The sequence below is a fragment of the Falco peregrinus genome, chromosome 2 (assembly GCF_023634155.1).
Source record: "Falco peregrinus isolate bFalPer1 chromosome 2, bFalPer1.pri, whole genome shotgun sequence".
NCBI lineage: Eukaryota > Metazoa > Chordata > Aves > Falconiformes > Falconidae > Falco > Falco peregrinus.
The window spans coordinates 102,700,978-102,726,096 of record NC_073722.1 but is presented as its reverse complement, the minus strand read 5'-3'; the positions used below and the strand labels follow the sequence as shown (position 1 = coordinate 102,726,096).

At 44.6% G+C, this 25,119-nt stretch overlaps 1 protein-coding gene across 7 annotated transcripts in view; it reads left to right on the top strand.

Annotated features, from left to right (window-relative positions):
- AUTS2 (activator of transcription and developmental regulator AUTS2) overlaps positions 1 to 25,119 on the top strand; it is a 790,137-nt gene that overhangs the window by 252,013 nt on the left and 513,005 nt on the right. The window contains exon 1 of one of the 7 annotated variants that reach the window (XM_055796876.1): positions 5,208 to 5,717. The exons of the other annotated variants lie outside the window; for them this stretch is intronic. Within the exon in view, the coding sequence (XP_055652851.1) occupies positions 5,670 to 5,717 (48 nt within the window). The 5' untranslated portion in view covers positions 5,208 to 5,669. Of the gene's footprint in view, positions 1 to 5,207; positions 5,718 to 25,119 lie in introns of those variants that run through there. 7 annotated transcript variants of the gene reach the window in all.

Genomic DNA, 25,119 nt, shown 5'->3' with positions numbered 1-25,119 from the left:
TCGTGCGCCTAGCTCTCGTGCACCAGGCTTATGGGCTGTCCTTCTTCTGTCTCAGTCTGTCTCTTGCAGATTGTAAACTACTAGCAAATGTCTGTTTCTTGTCCTCTGTGGACTGTATTGAGGTGTCTTTGAATCTTTCAGGCTTCTGCGGTTGTGCCTCCTGGCCATAATTTCACCTAGAAAGCTGAGCGCATGCCCAAGCTGGGCTATCACTCACTGTAACTCGTCACAAATCGGCACTTGGCTGGGGGAGATACAGTTCCTCAAACTGCTTTTCTCAGGTTAATCTGTGCTCTTTTCTCTTTGAATCAGGTAGCCTGACTTCTTAGGTTTTATCCTGGTCCCAGGGAAAAACAGGTCCCTCGGGTCTTACAGCAGACAGCAGAAACGCTACTTGCATCTCTCGGTCGTTGCAAAAAAACCTGTCCATGAAGCACAGCTCTGCCTGCAGGGCCATCGGGCTGGCATTGGTCTCCTGGACCACTTTGTCCTACATCTTGTGTGCCTGAAATGTGCCGGTCCTGGGAACTCGGATACAGCAGACAGTGGATGCAGCTCATTCTTGCCTGCTCTAAGTGGATATTAATGCATAAGAGCTCTCGGATAGTGGCAGCCCACATTGGGTTCAAACCAGTGACCTAGAGAGTTTCTTTTTAAAATGTGCACAGAAGTACGAATTGACAGCAGCATGTTTATGATGAGATTTTTCGGCAGCACTCAAGATGAAAGAGCAGATGGTGTTGATGGGAGAGCAGGGTTATGAGGTACAAGATGGGATTGTTATCATGTTAATAACAAGACAGCAAATCCCACAGTGCTTTCTATTAGCCTGAAAGATGATAGTTCCCTGTTGGGCTTCATGTGAATCAGAAATGTCCAGTAACGGGGGCCTCACGAGGCTGCGGATGTCTTGTTAGCTCATCGTGTTGGTTCTGACGTAGCCATTGATTTCTTTGGGTTTGGTCATTCTGACCCTTTTCCTCACTGCCCGTGCCCTGGGAAGCCTTCTAGGGGGTAAAGGAGTTTGAAGACAGAGCTGGTGTAATTCTGGGTTACTTCTAAAACAGAAACGCTCCTACAGAATATGGGCACTTTGAAGTGAGTCTGGTATTTGCTGCTTTAAAGCTTGGGAAGTGCCGGATATGTTGGAAGGCAGGCAGATGGAGCTTCAGCACTTGCACTTCATTTAAACTAATCCATATTACTCTGCAGTTCTCTGAACTTGGGGGAAAAAACTTTCTCTTTTAGTCGGCTTGCAGATCCCACAGGCTTTGCTCTCGGCTTCAGATAATCTTCCAAGGATCACTGCTTTGGCTGGTATATTAGGAGCCGTTCTTAACTGTGAAACACATTTCAAAATCCGTTTTATTTATACTTATTCCAAATCGCTTATTTTTGCCACAGGCTAATTATAAAAATTGCTGTAAATATTTTCTGGAGATGGGACCTTCCTATTTATCTAAACTGGGTGCTTGTTGTTTATGTCCTATTTTCTTGAACATCCCCACATTTCACTCTGCTGGTTGGGAAGTGTGAAAGCTATTATGGTAATAGGGAGTGAGATGATTTTCTGCTCTCATAGTGCCAAGGAGATAGGAACGGATGTAATTCATCTTGGATGTAGTCCCTGCTGCAAATACATCATCTTGCTTTAGCCTCCCTGCACACATAGATATACACGCGGAGGTTCGTTTCGCTTGGCATAAGCGTCAGTGCTCTTCAGCTTACTCCAGAATCGGCGTCGCTTGCCTCCACCGTGAGCCCTTGCAAGTGGGTTCTTTGGGGCGTTTAGGCTGTGCCACGGATAAGGTGAAATAGTTCCCTGTGCGCTCCTTCCCTCCCTCCCACGTAGCACCAAGAAAATGTTAGTCGGACTTGACAACAAACCTGGAGTCAAAAAGACAAGGAGGAGGGATACTCTGCTTTTAGGTGACTTAAAAAACAAATCGGTGCTACTTGCTGTTTAGTTGGCTTGCATTAGTGTATGATTAGCTTTGTCACGGGGCGTAATTGAAATGAACGTGGATCGATACCTAAATATACATTAGGGTGTATCAAAAGGCTGAGAACAAATGGTCTGTTAAAAGGGTGTTTTTTTCAGTTCCTTTGTACACTGTCTCACATTTGAAACGGTATGTTAGAGTATGACAAAACCTGCTGAATAAATCAAGAGATGGTTGTTCTGGGAGAATGGCAAATATTCTATCAAAACACGGTACCCTTTGTGTGGGTGTATAAAATCAAGTCTGGATTTTGGCTGTACAGACTTAGAATCTGTATAGTACATTATTTCATGTTATTGATGGGTATTTGGAAGAGAAAGTGTGGGGTAACAGAGTTCTGGAGGTTGGTGCTGCAGCACGTTTTGGGATTAATTCCTGTCCGAGGTATTGTTTGTCTGGCAGTGTGTCCATAACAAGTGAGAATGAATTGGCAAACAGGAGTGAAGCTGTGGTGTGATGCACCATATAGACAATAACTCTATAAAATAAGGGACTCATGTTTCAGACAAAGCACTGGCACTGTCGATTACGAAGTAAATGGTGTATTTTGCTCAACTGCAAAGGTGAATGCAGTGTTGAAAACTTAAGTTGTTGTGTACTTCATGTACATGTGCAAACCTAAACAGCTATTGGTATTATAAGAAGTAACTGGGTTCTGCTGGTGCTGGTTAGGGTCTGTTTGTGGATGCTAATGTTGGGGAGCTCAACAGTGAGCGGTTGGCTCTTCCCTGCCTGGCTGGGGGGTGTAATGGCTGGAAATTCTGCATCTCCATTCCCTGCGCTGCACTTGTCCTTTGATTACAGAAGGACAGCTCTCGAGGGATGTCATTGTGCATTTTCCTGAGATAAAATAATAGCTCTGTGTTTTGTGACCCTGGAACTTTAGGTCCTGCCAGATGCTAATGAACCAGTGGAAAACATCCAGGGCCTGGTAATTGCTTTGAGCCACAGCTGTTTGTGCTTGGTACGCAGTGTCAGAGCTTGCTTCTTCAGTGGCTGCGCCCTGTGATATTGCCCCAAGGTCCCCTTGGGGACTCCTGGGTCAATGCAGTGAGCAAACTTCCTATAATTGGGTACAAGAGAGCGTGGTGTCCGTGTGGTTCACATTTGATGTCTGCAGTAAATCCTGGGCAGTGCTGGCAGGCAATGTGTCCTGCTGCAGGGACTGGAGTACCAGCAGAGCCCTTGGCAGAGCGGCAGCTAGGAAGGAAGCGAGGCTTTTGCACTGACCTATCTCATTCAAGTGTACAGCTGCATCTGTCCTATTTAGGCATTTGCTACTTCAAAACCCAGCTTTTTAGACGCAGGAAATAGAAGGTGCTAATAAAAATCAGGGGTTTAATTTTCTTTGGATGTGTGTTCCCTGTGGGAGACCTTCTCATTTACTGTTGTCTTAGCAAGACACAATTTTTGATGTTTCCACAGACCTGAAAAAGGCCGGGGCATTTTACCACCTTTTTTACATAGGTTAGTTCACCCACAGAAACACAGAATTGAAGGGAGAGTGGGATTACTTCTCTGTGGCATCAGTGGAAAGTCATTTCTGACAGCTAGGGCTGTGGATGACAGTGGTTGAATGGCTCAGCGGGTGGCATGGAGGGGGTTAGAAGGGCCTTGGTGGCCTTGGCAGAGCATGGACAGGCAGGGGCTGAACTGCAGAGTGGTGCTGAGCAACCTCCTCTGGTGCTGCAGCATGGTATGGACTAGGGCAGAGCCACATGGGAGGGTTAGAGACTCACAGTCAATTAAATGGGGGGACTGTTATCGGTCGGTATTGGCATTTAGATCCTTTGTATGAGTCTTAGTTTATGAAAAATTCCAAAAAACTCTGTTGGCAAGTGAACAGGTAGCCAGGCTCTGCAAGGTACAGCCTTCATGTGATGCACTGACACCACTATCAGTACTGACAGTACCTCTCAGGTGAGTAATCCTGACAAACTAGGTTTCAGGGTCTGTCTCACCCAGTATCTGTCTCTGTGTGTAGATAGAGTAGGAGGTGGTAAGTCAGTGGTACATGTATTTATTCCATCTCACTCTGCCTATGAAAAAGGTACCTGGACCTAGAAAAGGTACAGAGAGTGATGAAAAGGATCTGCAGAGACACGCGCCGCTTCCTTATGAGGAGAAATATAATAGACTGGGAGCTTCTAGTCCCCAAAAGGTGTGATACATGAGGGAGGCAAGAAAAATCTGTAAAATCGTAACTGATAATAAGCAAGATGATAAGCAAATTATTCTCTTTTTTTGCAGGATAAGATACTGTGAGGCTCCACTTAGATTACCAGAAAGCTGTTTAAAAACAACAAAATGAGGCGACTTTCTCCTTCTGCGTGTAGTGAAATTCTGAACCTCATTCAGTGTCTCTTGGAAACATAAAGGTTCAACTACCTACCTGACAAATTCAGATCCGTATCTGTTATCAGATGTGTTATGCACATCTTTGGTCTTGAGATTTCTTGCATTGTTTCCTTGTGCATCTCAAAGTGTTTGGGTGTAGGATGCTGGGCCAGATCGCTCTGCTCCAGTACAGCACTTTCTGCATCCAGCGGAAATACAGTAGGTTGATTATATTCATCCTGTGGTTTGCAACTTGATACTCACTGCTCTGTGGCGTGCTTGGAGCTGGGAGATTTGCAGCGAGCTGCAACCAACTCAATGTGTCTCATTACACCAGAGACAGGGAACTGGGCAGTGTTTCTGAACAGACAGAGGAACAAATAATCCGATAGGTGTCTTCCATGGATTTTTTTAATGCGTTAGTTTCATATTGATAGTGGTGGGTATTTTGTTGTGGGTTTTTTTCCCCTTGTTTTTTGTTTTTTTTTTTAAAGGGTCTTCACAGATACTATAAAACATCAGCCTGACAGTATCAGAGCTTGACAAGTGGGTATGTGGAGGGGAGGGCTGAGAAAGGGAGGGAGCAGGAAAGAGCCTGACTCCTGATTACTTGCTCTGGTTACATGGTAGCGTTACTGAAGCTGCAGAACTGAAAGGAGATATTTGCGTTATGCTTAAGAGGCTTTATTGTTTCTAAACTATATATAGTTCTGTAATCTTTCTTTAGATGGGGGAGGGCAATGTGGGACAGCCTCCAAAGCATCGCCACCCTGCTTGGTGGGAGAGTGAGGGGTTAACGCGGTGGTGTAGGGTTCTCTGAATGGGGAAGCTCATTGTCAGAATAATGTTTAGCCAGGTGTTAATCTGTGTCTGGAGGGAAGTGCTGGAATTCATTATTCATCCCACTGGGGGAGGTCATGGTCCTGGGAGGCTGCCAGCACTGGAGCCAGCCTCCTGGCTTTACTGACATGTGCCATTTGTGATGAATGCAGCTGAAGTCCATTTGAGGAATTCTCTTGTCAGGCAGCCAAGCTGACAGCGAAACGCGGAGCTAAGGCATTCTGCGAGCTCTGTTGCAGCAAGCGAGATCGCACTCAGCATTGGGAGGGCAGGAGGGGACAAACTGGAACTGCGGAAGGAAAGCATAATTTTTTTCTTTCTGTCATTTTTTTTATTGTTTGCTTCTGCCACCCTTTGCTTCCCCTAAATACCGTGCTCCCCCTGGAAAACTGCTGGCTCTGAAGGAAAGAGTGCCTGGACGCTGCTTTTCATCAGCAGGATAGGCTTGGGTTGCTTTTTTGTTTTTTAACGAGGGCAGGGGGTGAGACAATGATCAAGTCGAGTTGGTTCTACGTCAAGTTCAAGTATGCAGAGAAGGTAAGTCCTTACATTTTCTCCTGCAGCCTTGCTCAAGGGATCGCTGCGTGGTTGTCTGCAGCCCCCTGCTCTTGACAGGCGCTCCGGCCACCAGCAGGGCAAATGCCGCTGGGAAGTTTCGCTGGTGAGTTTGTTTTCCTGTAGCTTGATAGATAACGCTGTACCGAAGGCTGGTGCAGCGCTGGGTATGGGCTTGAAATGTGACAGCTGCCACTTCAGCATGGTGCACATGGAAGGGAAGAGAAGAGCTGAGATCTGATTCCTGTGGTGGTGTGTCAGTGACAAAAAAAAAAAACCAACACCCCAAAACAACAACAGTGATAGAGATGTATTTGTTTTTCTCCTGTGGAGCTTGAAAGGAAGGAATGTTTCTTGTTCTGTAGTTAAGAGAGATGACCTGCTTCTGCAGGGAAGTCAGTTCTTTTCTTCTCCTTTAGTAACAAAGTATTTAATTGTCCTTAATTATTACTAGAAGAAAGAAGTTCTATTGATCAAAAAGTAGTGAAATGTATTCTGAGGCTGTTTGCTGGGGGGTGTACTGTGGCACTTTCTGCATTTTGTGTTGCCCAGAACACAGTGCTTTTTGTTGGCTTCTCCTTTTACACTCAGCTGCCACTTTATCTTGCCTGTCCCTTGGTACTCAGATGCCTGGGGGAGACAGAGGGACAGAGATGGGGAGAGGATGGACCAAGATTTCAGTGGGGACCTGCTTGCCAGTGATGCATTTTCACTGAATATCTCCCCGGAGGGTTTCATGCCCCAGGTTAAAGACTGAGTTTGTTGCCCATAACACTGAGACCCTGTCAGAGTATTTGGATGTAGCTTTGCTGTTTTCTTTAATCCAGGAAAATAAGGAAAAGAGCCAGACAACTTTTTTGGGGAAAATACTAGGATACCTCACTATCTGTGAGTATAACGTAAACTAAATAACTATCACCTAAACATCCCTGAGCAGCTAACTACTTGCTATTCTTAAAACAGGGGGAAAACACATGCGTGTACTATTAGCTTGAAATTTTCTATTCTGGCAAATAGTGAGACATTGATTTATTTCTTGTCTTTGTGCCTTAAGTTATGCTGCACACAGTGAAAGCATATATATTTCATTTAACAAGATTTTCCTATCATTTATCCCAGGCTGCAAATAGCATATTTAACAAAGTCACAGATTTAACTATTCAGTTTTCATTTGTTTTGGGCAGTCTTACAGAGGCAATTTGACTGCAAAATCCATTTTATTAGGCAGTTATATTTTATCTCCTTGATGTTTCTCTGCAATAATTCTATGTTCTTTAAAGTCATATCAGACCTATAAACATCTATATCAAAACAAATAGACTTGCATATTTAGCATTAGAAACTGTTCCTGGAAATAAAAGTCTAATGAAATCAGTAGTTATTTGCCAGTGAGTGAGGCTGGCTATTTAAAATACCAGGGGACTTCCTCCCCCCCCCCCCCCCCGGCCCATTTATATTTTGTGATTAAATGTCTTCTTTTTTTATTTTTTTTCCTGAGACCTCTTGCAGTTCAACCAGAAAGCCCTGGAGTCCCTGCACAAAGCAGATAATGTTCCTACTTTTCTGTCACCGGGTGATTCTCCGTGTGTTACATAACCTGTCATACCAGTTTTGTCAGAGACAGATATTTTTGAGATGTACAACCTGGGAAATTTGAACGTGGATGAAATCCAGGAAACCCATTTAATCTGTATTCTTCTTAAAGTTACTGGTGCCTTACAAGATTTTCTCCTGATGCACCAGGGAAGTTGCCAAGGTTCATCTGTTGGGCGGGAAAAAAACCCAAATCCATAATGCCCCCGGCCACGAAAACAAAAACTGAAGTGTATGCCTGGTGTTTTATTGAATTTTAGGTGTGATAAGAGAGGGTTAGTCCTTTCCATGAAGATGGGGTTTCCGTAGTGAAAGGCACTCCAGAGATTTTGGCCTTGGCTATGCCGTAGGGATGTATCCCCTTGCTAAACACAGGATGCTGTGTCAGTGATCTCACTGCAGTTGGTGCTTATTCTGCATTAGGTTCAGGACTTGTCTGTGTGTAAAAGTTGTGCTAGTGTGACTTAGGTGTTAATTGACACGGGATTTATTAAACTGGTGCAGTTCTCTGGACACTGTGGGTACACGCTCCATGGAACAAGTGCTTCTGTGTTAGTATAACCACACTGGTTTAAAAAATCAGGTCAAATTCTTTTGCGACTCTTCCATGTTGTCAAGGTTTTAAGAAATTGGGTTTATATTAGCTAAGCTGAAGTACCTTTGAAATTCTCAAATGAGTTTCTTACAGCAGTTTGTTAAATGGATTTAAAGTCTCACTTGGAGAGCAGTTTCTCATTTTCACTTGACATACGTGTGGGCTGCTGCAGGAATGAGTGTTCCCACTCCCAGCTACACGTTGTCAGTGGTAGTGCCTGTGCAGCCACGCGGTGACATGTGTCCGGGAGCTGATCCAACTGGAACTGAATGGGGTTTATTCCTTTTTTTGGGCTGGCTTCATTTTCAGGCAGATCAGTGTGTGTCCCAGTTCACCCCCAGTGTGCAGCTGTAAAAAATGTGCCTGAAAATACCTGGTTGAGGTTGAGTGGAAAGGACAGCGGTGTCTCTTCTGGCAGCAGCCTGTGAAAACTAAATTAATTTAAGTTTACTCTCCTCATTTGGAAGTGTTATATAATCTCAGTTTAAGGGAGGTCATTTTAGGTTGGGAGAAGGTTGGGTCTCTGCCCTCATGTCAGTGCAATATCTTGGTTAAATCAGAACTAGAACTGCTTTTCCTGTGTGTGCCACAATACTGACATTGCACCGCTTCTTCTTAATTCTCTTGTAAAGAAGTTCATTGACATTTTTATTAGCTGGCTGGCTTCGCTGAAGCTGACATCCTTGCCTCTGGCCATCACAAATACTTTTTTCTTCCTTTTGATTTGCTTTGGAGAATGTTGATGTCTGAAGACCTCTCTGTGATAAAGCATACATATTTATATAAGTGTCACAGGTAACTCTGCAGGCAGCTTATATATTGTAAAATATTCCTTCACATATAGATTGTCAGCCTGTTTTATTCTCTTGGCATCACTGCGCTTTACTGCTATAAACTGTTCTGTTGATTGTGTTTGCACGTCGCTCATCCCATCTGGTTTATCTGCAGCCTCTGCAGAGAGACCTGAACCAAGGTTTGGTGGTGTAACTTGCCTGAGCTTCAAGGAGATTCAACCCTCACAGGTCTTCTAGAAGCTTCAAACTCCTCGCATCCTCCTTGAAATCTCTTAGCCAGTCAACACGTGTCATCTGCCTGCTTGTGCAGTGGCTGGTAGGAGAGAAAATCAGTAGCCATGCATCTGTGGCTGCAATGGAAAGCCTGAGAAACACTCTTAAACTGTCTTTGGATGTTCACCTTTTATCCCAAAGATGTGTTGGAACTGGAAATGAGATGAATGTTGGATAAGCTGAATGTACTTGGGTATGTTAGTTTGCTCAAGTAATCCAAACAGGTTTTCTATGTCGTGTTAGACAAGCACTGTAAAACCATTTCACAAGAGCGTATTTTTAATTCTGATTAAAGTAATGCGATAATAAAACTAACTAAAGGGGAAATCCACGCAAATTCATCTTGAGTCTATTATGAAGTTAATTGCAAACATTCTATTACATAAACTTCAAGGGATCCTACTGGAAAAAAACCACAAAGTTTTTACGTTTACCCTTTTAAAAATTTAATATAAGGTCATTTGGGTGCAAGCCATTTTTACATAATGCCCATATTCAGTCTGAGTGCATTTACACTGTAATTAAAATTCAACAGCTTCATGTGAATAATAGTGCTGACACTAGGAAATCAGTTTGATCTGAGACGGGGGAAAAAATAAAGGCAAGCTCTTGGAAATCTATGAAATTCTAGAAAGTGTGGGAGCTGTGTGGAGAGAGGCGGTGTGAGTGGGCTGTCTGGCTTCACGCATTGCCGCTTGTATCTGAGGGAACTTATGGATGAAGTTAGAGGACTTGAGAGGTTTTGCTTTGTCCTTGAAAAGCCCTGTCCCTTGTTTGAGGTTCATTGATAGATATTGCTGAAGTGAAACTTAATTTTCCTGTTCCCAGCAGTGCCCAAGGGAGATAAGTGCTGTATTCCTAGCTGGAAAATTAGATTAAGACACCCAGTACCGCGGTACAGGGTACATGCATTTCTTCCTCTCTTGTAAGACTCCCACTACTCTGAAAGGCAGTTTACAGTTTTGACAGCTAAAATAAAAAGCCTTAAGGACAAGCAACCACTCTGAATGTTTGAAGGGCTTCATTTCCCGCAGAAAGATTTCAATTACAGTCATTTTCCTTGAGTAAGTACAAAGAGGTAAATGGAACCCCTGTTTCAAATGTTAAACTCGCAGACTACGTTATTACCAGTTGTACTTTGAAAGTAAAGGATAAAACCGGTCTAAAGCAAAGCCCTGATTTCGAATTACTTTTTAGGAGTATGATAAGGTCTGCACCTGGTAATTCAGCCGCTTGGTGTTGAGCAGCACGTAGCCCATCAAATGTGACTTTCGTTAGATGTGTTGCTCTTCCAGGGGGGGCGAGGCAGGAAGCATCTTTCTCGACAAGTGCCGAGAGTTGCATCTTGAAAGGGCTGCTCTGCAGCTGGAGATTCACGTCTTGGCTGTATTTTTAGAGAATTTAAAGTTTTTTCTTTCTTCTCTGACTTGTCTTGTGTTTTATAACAGTAATTTGGCAGAATTCGGTTATTCATCTTCTGTGTGGCACAACCCCTCCTCCCTCCCACTCCCCACAAAGGTTTTTCATTTCAGGACCATTTCCTCTCCGTGCTGGAGTAGGGAACACGTTTTCAGGAATCCGTGATTTTTTAGACCAGATATGGAAATGTGCACGGTGTTTGCATAACACAGGTGCTCAAAAGAGCCAGATCGCCAAGGTGATAAATCAGTCCGGTGACCTCAGCTCACTGAAGCATTCATTTTCCTGGAATGATGAACTCTTCCAGAAAGCTGAACCCATGGCTTGATTGAGTCGAGGATAACGGCTTCAGTCAGTGACTTTTTGGGTCAGACCTGCACCCAGAGGCATTGGAGGAAGGGCAGAGAGTTAACCTGGCAGTTCCTAGAGTAACTCCCTGTTCCAGGGAGGCTGGTCCTCTCAGCACTTAAACCACCCTTGCTAGTGCCTGGGAGATGGGAACCCACCTGCTTTTTTTCCAGAAGTGTTTGCTGGTGGCAATTGTACTAATTTATTTTTGCTACTGCTATTCCTCTTTGCTTTCTAGATGGATTTCTGCAGGTGTGAAATGAAGATGTTACTCCTTAAATTGATGGAGATGATCAGCAAAGGGTTGTGTCTTCCCAAATTACTTGGCATGGACACCTGGTTCAGTATTTTTATCACTTTTAGCTGCTGAAATTTTTCCTTTCCTTCTTATGAATATTAAAAGTTTGCATTTTTTAACATTGTGTTGCAACTGTGACTTCCAGCATTTTAGGGAAATGTGTGAGATTTGTCATTCTATATACTTGTGTACAGATATTTGGCCCACTCAACAAACTCAGGAAAACAGATGTAGGAATTTTCTTTACTTGTAAATATGGGTTACTAAAAATGTGCCCTTGTGCTTCAGGAGCCTGTGCTCACTTGGACCCAGCTGCTCACCCCTGCCTGGTTTTGCTGGGTGACCCCATGGTTGCCATTACAGCTCTGTTACAGAGAATTGCCTTGCTTCGTATTTTGGCTTTGCGTTATTGCATTATAATTTTATCTGGCATCTCTGTGAACATGAAGTCAAAGGACAGGAGGTGTTTGCTGGTGGTGGGCGCAGCCCGTGCCGCTGCTGTGCCTTGCTTGAGGCTGGCAAGCGGGTCTGAGCAACATTTCTCCCTTATTTTCGTGGCCCCGAAGGCTGGGTTTGGCTGGCGTGGCAGTGGTCACTGTAGGCTCGTGTCTCCATGGCCTTGTGTGCCCAATGAAAAGTAAGCAGGGCTGAAACCCTGAGGAAGAACCACCATTGCTGTGCCAGCCCCAGAGGGGTGGGAGGTTGGCTCCTCACAGCAGCGCCCTTGAGCTCCACGAGCCACACGTGCTCGTGTCCGAAACTGCCCCTTGGTTTTCCTCCGCTCCTGGGGCTGCAGAATTGAGTGAAGTTCAGCCACACCTCGTGCGAGGAATAACCTCCCGCAACATGAGCGATGTGCAGGTCCCTGCTCTGCTCTGGCTCCCTCTCTTTATTTTTGTGCCACGTTGTTTAATTAAAAGTGGCGGTTGGGCCATGGGACTGGCAAACAGGTGCAGGCTGCAAGCTGCTTGATCTCTGTGTGTGTGGTATCTCCACCTGGTCCTTATGCCCATAAAGTTAGCTCAGATTTCTAAGCATTTGGAGGAGGATGCTGAAGATTGTCGGGCTAAGTAACATTAACTTAGTTTGATTTAAACAGATCTTTCTCCGATACCGACAATTCTTGGTAGCTGGACCAGTTTTTGGGAGAGCTGTGGTGTAGGTTTAGATAAGGGCGTTTTAAGTAAGATGTTAAAGCTTCCTGATTTCTTTAAGTTCTGCAAATTGAACGTTTGCCGTTTGTTTTTTGCTTCAAGTAGTTTTCACTAACCTGTAGACTTTGACGTGAAGAGTCAGAAGGGTCTATAGGTTTGTTTGGCTTTGCTGGGAATATGGTAGAGATTTAAAGGACTTTTCTTCCGTGCATCTGGGGCAGTTGTTGCATCCTGCATATTGGGACAACTCGAGAGCTGCTCCTGCCTGTGGGAGTCGCAGCCGCCAGCATGGCCAAGGCATTAGGAAGTCCAAGCACCACCCGTTTTCCTCTGGACATTTCTCACAAAGGGGATCACTGGAGTAGAACTGTTCAAGCCTCTCAGTATCACTTTAGGGTCCTCCCGCCTCTAAGTGGGAATGAGGGTGGGTTTTTTCCAGCTGGAGCCAGCTTTTGGACAGCTTTATCTTTAATACGGTTTGGGATCTAGAGCTTAAACTTTTCCATCTTTAGTCCTGTTCTTTTGCATGTGTTTGTGAGCCTAAGAATTGCATACTAATGGGAATAGTCAGTGGCAGCCAAAATAGCAAGAAAAAAAAGCCCTGTTACATTTGTGTGATGTAAATTTTTAATCAAATGTATTTTCTTCTGTTTAGCAACTTTTACAGTCCACTGCACAAAACATACAACCAAGAAACTTTGAACAATGAATTGCATGTAATAGGCTAGCAATGCATCCATTACCCTTTTTTAGTTAATGCATTTAAATCCATTTTTGTGTGCATGGCAGTGTAGCCTTCAAAAGGTAATTAGAATTTGCACAGTCTTGCTTTCATTGTTCCTTAGGTTTTCTTCAGATTACAATGCTTTGGAGAGCTTCATTAGAAGTAGCTTCTTTTGCAACAAGAAAGAAATACAGTTTTAAATACATTAGGAAATGCAATTTAAAATACGTTAGAAAGCTGGAAACGCATCGGTATTTCTAAAATGGTTGCACAGTGATCGGTATTGGTGAGCACTGTTCTTAAGCTCAGCTGAACTGAAGAGTTGGTAGATGATAGACGAGGTTGTAATAGCAGTAATAATTACATTAAATAACACTTTGCAATCCAAATAATTGGAGGTGAGTTTTGCAGCAGTAACGTGGACCGTGGATGCAGCAGGATCCTTTTGATGGGTGACCAGACTCAGCAGTGTCATCACTGCTTGTGTGTCTTCTACAGGAGGACTCTTGCCTGGGTCCCCATTTGAAACCAAGGCGCTGCCCTTGCCCGTGTGTCCCCGCTGGCCAGCCATCTCCGGGAAGTCAGGGACAACATGTGTTTTCTCTTTCCAAGCTAGAGGCCAAGTTTGCCTGTAGATATCGAGCGACAGACTTGGCAACGCTGCCAGTCCAAAAGCCACGATGTTGGTGACCCTACCAGTCTTTTGTCTGAGTTTCAGCATCCCTGTGTATTTCTGCTTCCCAAGCTCCCTCCGTTACAAGGCTCCTGCTCCCATTTTGCACGTGCCCACGCACCACTGGGCTGGACCTTGCTGACCTCCGCGCAGTGATGCAGTGAAACTGCTGGTAATCGTAGCGACACCCTCAGTGTTGAAGACATCTGAAAAAGTGATGGTCTTCACGGGTTTGGGGGGCTTTGGCCAAACAGGGTGTGCTTTCACTGCTGTGCCGAGAGCTGGTTCATCCTTTGGGTTGGAGCAGTGTGGGCAGGAGCTCTTTGGGTCTTGCTAATTTGCTGTGCCTGGGGAGGTCCACCCTGCGGTACCTCAGTGCCACTGGAGGACAGAAGATGTTCACCAGCTGCCTTCTCTTGGGCAATGAGCCATGGTAAGACCTGCTGCTGCCTGGGAAGGGCTGCTCTGGGGCTGGCAAAGGAGGAGACTCAAGCGTGGCTGGGCACACATAAATGCAGAGGAATTCTTTTGAGCGGCTGTTTCAGGACACAGCTTTTGACTTGTAAGCCTGCGGTATGTGTAATGCTGTAACCGGTAACATGTAGGTACTTGATAGATTAATATTCAGGACACAGTAGATGAGAGAGGCTGGTTGAGGGGAAGTCACACACAATCTGTTCATCAGGAATTATTTTCTGTTTTGAAGCTAGATTCACCAGTTCTCTAGATGGGAAGAAAAAAAAGTCTATGGGCTTGCTCTGATTTTTAAAGTTTTTTTTTTTTTTTTCCCTGGACTTGCCTGAGGGCTAGTTCTGCTCTTTAATTATTTAGGAACTGGGTTTTGTTTACAGTTTGTAATAAAACTGATAAAAGATTAACAAGGTACTTGTGAATCATTTTAATCAAATTAAAGCTTTGAAAGACTTACAACTGCAAATATTTGAAAATTGTAAAGCAGAAGAATAGGAACAGACCAGATCAGATAATCAAGTTATTGGATTTGTTGGGAGAAAAAATAATCTTGTTTGCAATCAGATGTGAGAGCAGCATTGTCTGCTTCATCAAATATTTATGTGTGCTTTTAGCAAATTTGAAGGTACTGGTTGTATGAAACTGTGCTGGGTATGTTAAAATAATATTTTATTACAGTGTGGGGTAGCTGCACAAGTAAAGCATGGGCTGGAGGAGGGATTCAGTCTGGAAATACATGTGTCTTGGGTTCACAGTAGTGACAAGCCTGTGCCAAAGAATGTATAGCCTGCTGCTTTTAAGGACTGCGCTGTCTCTCCCCTGGAACAATCCTAATGCCCTACATGAAATGATGGACTGTGAGCTGTTTTCCATGCAAGAGTAAAATTGGGGAGGTTCTAACTCCATTTCTATGCAAGAACAATATCTTGGGGTTATAACGGGTACTTCCATCAAAACATCAGCGCGGTTTCACCGTCAATGTGAAACCATTTAACTAACTAACATGTTAAGAAATATACTAAGAATGGAACAGGGAACATTGCTATGATGCAATAGAAATCCCTGATGCTGTGGCCACATTGTACAGCTCTCGTCCTCCCCTCTCCAAAGTCTTGTAGATGCTGGGGATGCTCAGAGGAGAGCTGCAGGGCTGTACAGAGGTGTTGGACTGCCTCTGTGTGAGGAGGAGCTAAAGGAACTAGAACCCTTTGGCTGGGTAGATAGCTGAAGGAGATGTGGCAGAGGTCTGTGAAATCAAGTGGGACACGGGGAGGATGGTGATCGTTCATTACCTTCCGACACAAGAACTTGGGAGGTCGAGGGAAGGTTGGTAAGAGCCAGGTCGAAGGAGATCAAAGTAGGTGGTTCTTTGTGAAGATGTTGACTAGTGCAGCTGGTTGTGAAAGGGAATTGTGAATGCAAAAAAGTTTGTATCACTTCTGAGAGTGGACAAATTAATGGAAACCAACTGATTGCCACTGAGCAGGCAGAAACCACATCAGGAGCTCAGTGAGCTGGAAGTGACTGGAGGTGGAAGCAAGGGGGAAAGATGTATGTGTATTAATAGAGAGACACAGGAGTATTATATATAACTTAGCCTATTTTTGTTCTCTTCCTTTGGACATCCATTTATGGCCACCGTTGGAAAGAGGATGCTGCATGAGCTGAGCCTTTGATCTGGCCCAAGGCAGCCGTTCTCTGTGCTGATGATGCTGGGCAGCTAATTCGGAAACATCTTGTCTTATACGATGACTGTTACATAAAACTGGCGTGCTTCGACACCCACCAAGCTGAGCAGCTGTGGATTTGACTCTGGATCTTACCTTAAAACAAAGGCATATCGTGTAGTGATTACAGCTTAGTATTAATAGCTGGAATCCTGATTTTCTGCTGAAAGTGCTCTGGGACTGGGAGGAAGAATCTCCTTTCTTCTCTTCTACGTGCTTCATTTTCTCTGCCCATAAAATGGTTGTAAATGCACACATTATTGGGATTATTATCTATGCCATGTTTATGGGAGAATTACAATGCATTTCTTGGACAAGATACTTGATGTTTTTCTGTTGGGCAAGATACTACACCAAGAGAGGGCAAACAGCATTTTAGTTGCAGTGTCCCCAGAAAAGTTTCAAGATGGGTGAATTATTGCATTGCAGAGCTCTTTAGCACCCCGGTATAAAAATCAGTACAAACCTTTAATCCTAAATAATGTTTACAATTGGGTGAGGTGACAAGAAACTTCTGGGGCAGATGAGGAGAGTTTGAGTCTAATTAAATGGAGTAATTTTATTCCTTTGGGAAAGAGCTGTGAAAGCTAACACAGTAACACAGCAGGCTCAAAGGTCCATGTAGATCTTAATCTGCTTAAAAGATGGGGTAGAATTTCACTGACTGTATCATAAGCTCGAGTTCAGTAACCAAATAGTTCCTTTCTTGAGCATCCAAATATAAACTGTGAAAGAAGACAGAGGAGTTTAAAGGAGATGAATTAAGATCTGCCTGTGTGCAAATGCTACCTATGACTCAGTGATGATGATAGGAATATTGCAAACGCTCTGTAGCTGGTCTTTTTTCTCCACCCTTTTCAGCTGGCATCACTGCATGACTTTGATGGCAGCTCAAACATACCTTGTGAAAGTCACGCTTCAAGGCAAATATCTGATCTGTAGGTCTCAGCAATGTTTTAAAATGTCTCCTTTTGCTTTCCCCTGTAGCTGATTTTTCCATTTTTGCTATGCTCTTTTGCAAATGAATTATGACCGGCTTGAGCTGGCACACGCGGGTAGGGTCGGCCTCCGTGTTGGAAGAGGGCAGCGTGGGGAGCCGGGGAGGTGAACGCTTTACTCCGTAGCTTTATTCATGCAGTATTTGTAGCTTCCAGTGTTCTATGTGATACAGATGTTAGAGATGAGTAGATAGTGTTTCTTTTCCCTTGTTTAGAGTTTTGTAATTTTTCAGTGTCGCGATCAGTCCTTGTCCAGCCTTCTTGAAACTTCGCTTCTGTTTGGTGTATTCTCTCTGATTGTCAATGATCTCCTTTAAGAACCTAGGATCCATTCCATCTGGTCCCAGGAACTTGGCAGCTTGCATGGCGAGCAATAGCTGATTTTTTTTTTCTGTGAGTGCTAGTACAGAGAAGTCAATTCATGGCTAAAAAGATTAAAATCCCTAAATCAGAAAAGCTGGAAAAATATAACAATTGCAGCTCTGCCAAGGAAGTGCTTCTTGTTGGATTAAAAAATCTTATGACAAGTTGAAAGAGAGAGATTTGGAAGTGTAATTCCATTCTGTTGTCAATCCAGAAGAGTTAAAGCTGAAACTGTGCGAGAATACATTAACAGCACTGCCTGGACAGAGAAAATCAGCTGCCTCGCAGAGACAGTTTTGTGCTGGTTTCCATTCCGCCTCAAGTTGTTATGACCTGGTTTGGCTTTCCTAACTCTAATGTCACTGAGGTCCATCATCTACTGTGTTCAGAGGAGGTCTCTGCTTCCGTGCCCATGGGTGCCCCTTCTAAAACAAACTGTGTTCTGCAGCAGTAAGGAGATGGGGAGTGGGATGCTGACATGGAAGGGGGTCAACTAGCAAGCCTGGAGAGAGGCAGCCATATGGTGCGTTGGAGGTGTTGGGTATGCCTCCCACGGAGGGAGCGTCCCCTCGTCTTGTCGGGGATTGGCAGGAGCTGGGTACAGTGCTGCCCTTCTTGGTGATAAGGTGTCTGGGTGGTGGGTGGAGAGAACCACTTCTCGGTGTTGGGTATGGCCCTGATGGTGGTTATCGGTGCTTCGGATGCGCTGTTGGGCTTGTGTGCCTGGAGATCGTGTGGAGTCTTGTAGGAAGGGCAGTGCTTTGTGGCAGAGCGGTGCTGTCAGCCCACCCCACGCTGCTGGTTCCCTGCGCCTACTGTTGCACCAGCTTCCCAACCTTTTTTCCTTTTTTTTATTTTTTCCTTTTATTTTTTTTTCTCCCCCTTCCATGTAGAAGGGGGAGACTGAAGAGAAACAGAAATCATCTGTCCCCTCGGCTAGAGGTACGGGTTGAAGTTTTGTGTTTGAGCTCAGAAGACGGGCTTGTTCAGTCCTCAGATGTTACTGTGGCATGTTACTGAGAGAAGCTGAGACCACAAAATTCCATTTCTCTTTTGGCATGAACAGAAGATTATAAAAAGAAATGAGGGTCCTTCTGTGGTCAGTAGAAGGAAATTACTGAAAAAGATGCTGTTTTTGTGACCTTGTCTAGTGGTCACCTCTGAGAACAGTAGAAGGTATAAATAAATCTCTAATAAATCTAAAAAGATATTAGATATACCAAAAGGTGTTCCAAAAAGCCCTGGCATAGCACTGCATAAACTTTTATATTGCATTCTTCTTGTCATAGGCTTGCGTGGTGTCAGGCCACATCTTAATATAAAAGCTCAGGCCTTTCGAAGTCACCTTTTCGTTAGATTCCCATCTCTCCTGGCTCTAGGCAGTGGACTGATTACACAGATATCTTACCAGATCGTGAGAAATACTTGAAAGCAATTAGTTATGGGCATTTGATGGGACTGACTGCCTTGGGAGGTACTGAGTAGTAGCTTCATTGGATTGCTGTAGGGTGTCGAGTAGTGAGTGACCCACGTCTGGTCATGCACCAGGAAGGGGAGGGATGGTGGGAGGTATTTTAAAAGCTTGTGGGTTCAAAAGCAGAGTTAAGTGTCCCGTCTCATTTTGGGTGACTCCGTTAATTTCAGATCCTTCCTCCTCTAACTTCAAGCATGTAAATAGGATGTCTGAATTGGGAATGCCGTCTCTTTAGGGTCCCTGGGTCTGGGAGCAGAGAAATGAGCCCACTTTGAGGCCTGAATGGATTTTGGAAGGTTCCTGATTTTCCTTCATAGTACAACAGCCCTGTCAATGAGACCTAATTTAGTAATTTCATTTAAAGACTTGTTTAATAGGTGGGTGAAATCTTGTGCCTCTGTGCTACAGTTTCTCTCTGTATAAAAGGAATATTTTTTTATTTCTCCATCTCTGAAAGGAAGTCAGGTTTTCCATGGTAGAGGCTCTGGGATGCTCGGCTACTTGCCGAGGGGGAGGTGGGCTCGTCCTTCTCTGACATGGGGAGGAAATGTCTGTTCAAATATTCAATGTAATCCTTTTTCATGAGAATAGGCAAGGGCCTACACACGTTCTTTGCTCATGAGTCTGGCAGCTTTACACTTGTGTATGTTGGTTTTACCCAAAGTAGTACTTGCAGGGCACTGGCACAGTGTGCGGTGTGGCAAGGCCTGCCCTGGGGAGCTGGTCAGCCGCAAGGGCCTTGCAGGACAAGGCTGTTCGAACACTGAACAAATACAACCCCAGCAAGCCTCTCAGGGGTGTGAGTGGCTTTTGGCAGTGGTTCGGTATCCAAAGCTACGTGGTGGGTGGCAGTGGGCGAATGGGCAGGCTGGCTCTGACAGCAGGTCACCCAGGACCGCCGGGACGTTCGCACCCTCCCTCTCCGCGCTCAGCACGAGCAGCCGTAGATCAACACATTGGTGGGAACTGGCTCACAAAACTGTCTGCTCTGCACCTCCGAGTCCCGAGGTATAATATACAAGGAAATGTGTGTGTTTATCGCTTAAGTGCAGCATATCCTTCGCAGTCACATCAATTCTTTCATCCTCTTCAATTTAAAAAGTCACAGTAGAGCCTATGTCTCCATAAATGTTTCTCTCCAAGGATAAAGGCTGTGTGGAACAGAGCCGGTGGTCGGTACCCACCTGGGAAGAGTCCCTGCACAGTTGCAAACTGAGTTTTATCATAACCATAGTGAAAAGATCTGAAGGACCTGTGTGCAGGTGTCTCTGTGTGCGTATATAGTCATGTAATACTTCTACGTTTAAACGTAACCAAACGTAGGTACAGCATTGATTGGATCTTTATGATTTAGATATATAGCCTAATATTTTTCCACTTTGTAATTATTTGCTGAGGTATATATAATAAAATGGCAAGAGCTTTTAATTTCCTTCTATAATCCTGACACACATCATCAACTCAATAGAATCCAGCATGCCTAGCTAAAGATGTGCTGATAGATGACTGGGTCGCGCTGTCTAATAAGCATTGAAAATCCTGGAAGACAAGATATCAACGGGTGAATGTCGTGGAGACCTTTACTGATATATACTTAGGTTTTGTGATGGGGAATTCTGTGTAAATCTGTAGATCTTCTTAGATTGGCTTAGGGCTTAGCTAAAATACAGATTGTGGAGCAACTTCATCAGTATGTTAGCTTGTAGACACATCCTTCTTGCAGCTTCATAAGACGGATGAATGAGTTAAGCATTAAGGGATCAGTGAGAAACAGATGCCCAGGTTCCTTCTGTGATACCGAATATTACAGCAAGCATGTATTTGCATCTTTTGATGCCTGACTTGAGAGAGTATGGGGTGATTCTCTATAGCTCCACTGTCTTCACTGTAGAAATGCTGCCTAAGGGTTGGTTAATGAACCTAAGCTGGTTTCACCTCGCAGATCTTTCCTGAGTCTGCCGAAGACCTCATCCCAAGACGTCATCATCATTTTATCGGTTTATTGCTGTTGTGATGGCATGCAAGGATGACGTACACTCTCAGCATAATACAGATAGTGGCAGCTGGACAGCTGCAGATCAAAGCCATCGTCCAAGGATGAATTTTAAAGGGAAGAGTAATGGTATCTTATCCTGAAAACCCTAGTATGTCATGCAATTATTTTTATCTAAAAATGAAGTAAATAGCCCCTTTTACCTGTAAAAACACCGGTCTAGGAGCCCAAAGAAACATAAACTGAATGAGAGAGTGAGGTTCCGACCCAGTTTAGCCCAGTCAGGTCTGCCTCTCACTTCAGAGGGGTCAGGGGTTTGGCACCGAAACCGAAATGTGGTCTAACACAATTCACCTGCCTGTACAGGGCAGACTTCTCTCGAAGGAAACACAAGGGTGAGGTTTCTTTTTCCCCTCCACTAGATCAACATTTTAGGCAGTGCAGGAACAAATAGCCGGGAGCATAAGGCCCTCTTCTCTTGGAGGAGCTGAGAACATCCCCACAGCTGAGCCTGGCTGCTGCCATGTGCTGGAGATGTTCTGTCCCACCAGCGTGTTTAATGACAGGCAGGGTGAGAGCTCTGCGAAGGGGGTTGATGCTGGCTAGGCTTCCCTGGTGAGGGTCTGGCGAACAGATTTCCATACTGGAAAATGGCATTAAATTGAATAGGTATCAGCGCGATACGCTGAGAGCTGAATGTCAGTGCTAATAAACCAGAGGCTCCATCTTTCCCAAAGGACCTTTGGAATCAATTGAAAGCTGTGTCCTCCATCCCCCTTTCCCAGCGGGTAAATGTTACTCTTCTGCTGTGCCACTTTCTGTACTCGGAGTGAGCAGAGACTACCAGCACGCAGAGCTGATTGACAGCATTGCTCCCAGCGCTGGGAAGGGAGGAAGTGACCTTAAACACTGGGGTTGTGGTTATGTTTTGACTGTAAGAAAAGACTTCTTTTTTTCTTCTTTTTTTTAAAATATTGCCCTACCAGCCTGACTTTCTATTCATCTGTATGTATTCTTTGAGGTCTTAACCCCTTCCTGCCCTGAGGTGGAATTAGATAAGCTTTGAAATCAGTTCAATGTCATTTGTTTTTTTTAAAAAGGAAAAAAAAACTGCAAAAAAGAAGCAAAAAAAGAGAGACACTAAAGCAAGAAAGGTGACCTTGCAAAGTTGCCTGTAGAAAAAGATGTCTCTTACCATGAGCCTAAACTCATTAACTTTATTTTTGGTGTTGCCTTATATGAATTGTTCATGCATCTCAGCTGGCTGTGGAGATGCCTAATGACAGACCGAGTGTGCGTTCCAGGCCGGTTGGCCATTGCCTGTGAGCGCCTGTGTCAGTGGTGAGGTTTGCTCTTCCCCATTAAATGTTCACTAAGCACTAGCCCCTGTCCGCAGGTGAGTGTTGTCACCCTCATAGTAAAGCCTCTGTGGTCAGAGAAGAACCTGCGCATCAGTAAGCACAGAAACTCAAGGCTACTAGGCAAGAAATAATAATTAAAAAGTAATATCACTGTTACTATCAACGCAGCAAATTCTCCTTCCCTGTTTTTTTCCTAGACTGGGAATGAAATGATATTGATGTTACTGCTTCATGTGGCAGATTGGCATAAATGGATCTGGTGGCCAGTTTCTGGGGTTGTTCCTTTCTCTGGGCAGTTGAAATCAGGACTGGCTGAGCGCGGGCGCTGAGCTAAGGGCTGTGGTGGTATGAGCAAAGACATACAGAGCACGTGTGCGCAGTGTGGCAAAGAAGCGTTCTCCTTACTCGTGTTGAATGTGCCTGAGGAGTTGGTTTGAGTCCTTCAGCTCATGTGCAGGTACCCAAGAGGAGGGGGAACGGTGGCTTGTCTAACATGGGCTGGCTCTTTTTCGCCTGTCTGCTTCTCCTTGCTGCCATCACACCTCAGCTGTTGGGTCAGTGGACTTGGGTCTGTGTTGTGTCTCCACACCTCCTCCAGAACACCAGACCTGCCCCCGCCCCCCCCCCCCCCCCCCCCCCCCCCGGCCTCTTTTAACAGCTGACATTTCCACAAGTGCAGAGACCAGCTGCCCTCCAACTAAAGGTGATTAACCGTGGGTGAAGTGCACAGATGGGTGTTGCAAGGAATGCTGCCCGTGTTTGTGCCTTGTCTCTCAATGATGTTGAAATGTCCAAAGAGGATGTGGCTGTTGGTCTCCTTTCCTAATGCTGTAAATTCAACAATTACTTTAAGCAATAGTGAAAAACTAAATGCAGATAATCGTTGTGCAGATGTGAACCAAAGCACTTGGCTTTGGCGTGGCTGTGCTGTGTAACCTGTTTCTGGGTGTAATTACCTTCCCTGTGATTGCTGTGGTTGTTAGGGTATAGCAGTAGTCAGGTTTTGGCACGAGATAGCACTTTGTGTCTGAAAACCCTCTGGTCTAATCAGGAAGGAGGATCAAGCTGTAGCAGGTTCATCAGCCGTGGTGTGGGCTGCGCTAGGAGCGGTGGCAGCATGCTTGAACCCACGCAGCAACGGCTGAGATTTCTGAGCCTTCCATTTCAATGTAAGCAAGAATTAGGGGTGATACAGATGCAGTCTGTGGGCCAAAATTAGCTTCAATGTAGGTGGCAGGTAGGATGTGAGATGATAGGGGTCAGTGTCTCAAATCAGCAGTCATGGCATCTGGTCCGTCTTGAGAGTGGCAGTTCTGGAGCCAGCAGAGGGAGGTCTTGGCAGGCAAATGTGGGATTATCTCTTCTCCACCTTAAATCTTCTCCTGGTTTAAACCCTGAGAACAAGTTTTAATAGCCTTCTTAATGGGTGCAGTTCATTGAATTCTGCTTGGATTATAGCGTGTTCCACTTGGCTTGATTTGGTTCAGCAAGGAATCGGGAACAAACTTCAGAGCAACTAATTATGCATCGGGAATGAGATCAGAACGGGCTTGGATATGTATGACTCTGAAATGAAAAAAACAACAACAAAAAAATTAGTCTTGTTTATTCCCATAGTTGAGTATATGTACTTCACATGCTTTCAGCGGATCCCTTGAATGCCTTAGTTGTGGTAGTCAGCCACAGCAGTTCTGTAGAGCATCTCTTAAAAAGGATATATTTTCTGGCTAGCTGGGCGGGATAAGTGGTATGTCTAAATGTGGATGCGAAACGCCACTGTAGTTATTCCCTTGCTTACGCTGACCTTCAAAATCATTCCTGCTTCTTCCACTTATCTAAAGGCATCAACTGCAATTTCTAACATACAACTTGTGTGGCCCAGTGTTGATTTTTCTTTCCTTTCCCCCTCCTCCTTCCTTCCTTAAACTGAGGCCACTTCTGCCAGAGCATAATCTCTCCTGTAGTGCAGTAATTAAATGCTGGTAGTTGGAGGGCTAGGAAAGTACAGGAATGACTTGTTCCAGAAAGAGCATATTTTTGGTAGACATGTTTTGATTAGTCGCTAGGAGTTGTTCACAGTGCTCTCTGGAAAACTCGGAATGTTTTGGGTAGATCAGAGCAGGTAATAACTGTTCTCCTGGGATCAGCACAATGTGCAATATGAAGCAGGCTGCAGAGTGTGTCATATTTACGTGTGTCGTATGTGTACCCTCTTTCTGCGGCCTCTCCCTCACCGCCTTCAGACTTTCAAAAATGCCTGATCTGAATCAGCTTAAGGGTTTTTATTTTCCCTTTCCTTTGTTTGAAGTTTAAGCCCTGTGAAAATCCATTAGAAAAGATGCATTGTTGGGTAGTTCCCGATAGCATCAGTTGCCAGTTTATCTCTCATGTCGCACAGTGGCTCCCGTTACTCCCCAGGGGCTGCCAGCTTGGATTGTTCCCATAGTTTGGGTGGCTTTTGACCCATGAGAGTCCCGAGCTGGCCTTGGGGCTTCAATAAGCTCTCTGTTATCGGCCTCCCAAATATTGGTATACCTATCAGAGCCTGGCACCGCGTCAAGGCTGTGGGCGTCCTTAAGATTTATCATTGATAGCTCACATGCTTTTTCCTCTTTAGCGAAAACAAGCACTTTTTGTTTAAGTTCACTAATGTTTGGCAAAGAAATATAGTAGTAATTATACACCCAGCCTCCTCCTCCCCCCCCCCACCCCCACCCCAATCCCAGTTTCATAAAAGCAACTAGCACTGGAACTGAAATAAATGTCATGAATGAATAATAATTTCTTTCATTTACACAGTAATTAAACTTGTTGAATACAGACTTAATGCTTTACTGCACACCGTTTAATTTGAGTGGTAGATCCAGGCTTTTGTTGAATTCAGGAAGGAAAAAACCGAAATCTTTACCTGACTAGCAGTGTGCTTTGTTAGAAACACTTTTGGGTTTTTTTTTCTGAAACACTGCTGCGAAAGGGGAGGGCATGCCTTTCAGACTGTTGCTGGAAGTTAGCTAGGTGCATCTTTGCAAATGTACTTGGTGGCCTGCATTTCAGAAATGTGACAGACCTGTAACTGCCATGCTTCATGGCTGCTAGGACTAATCAGCACTTCTGAAAACTTGAGTA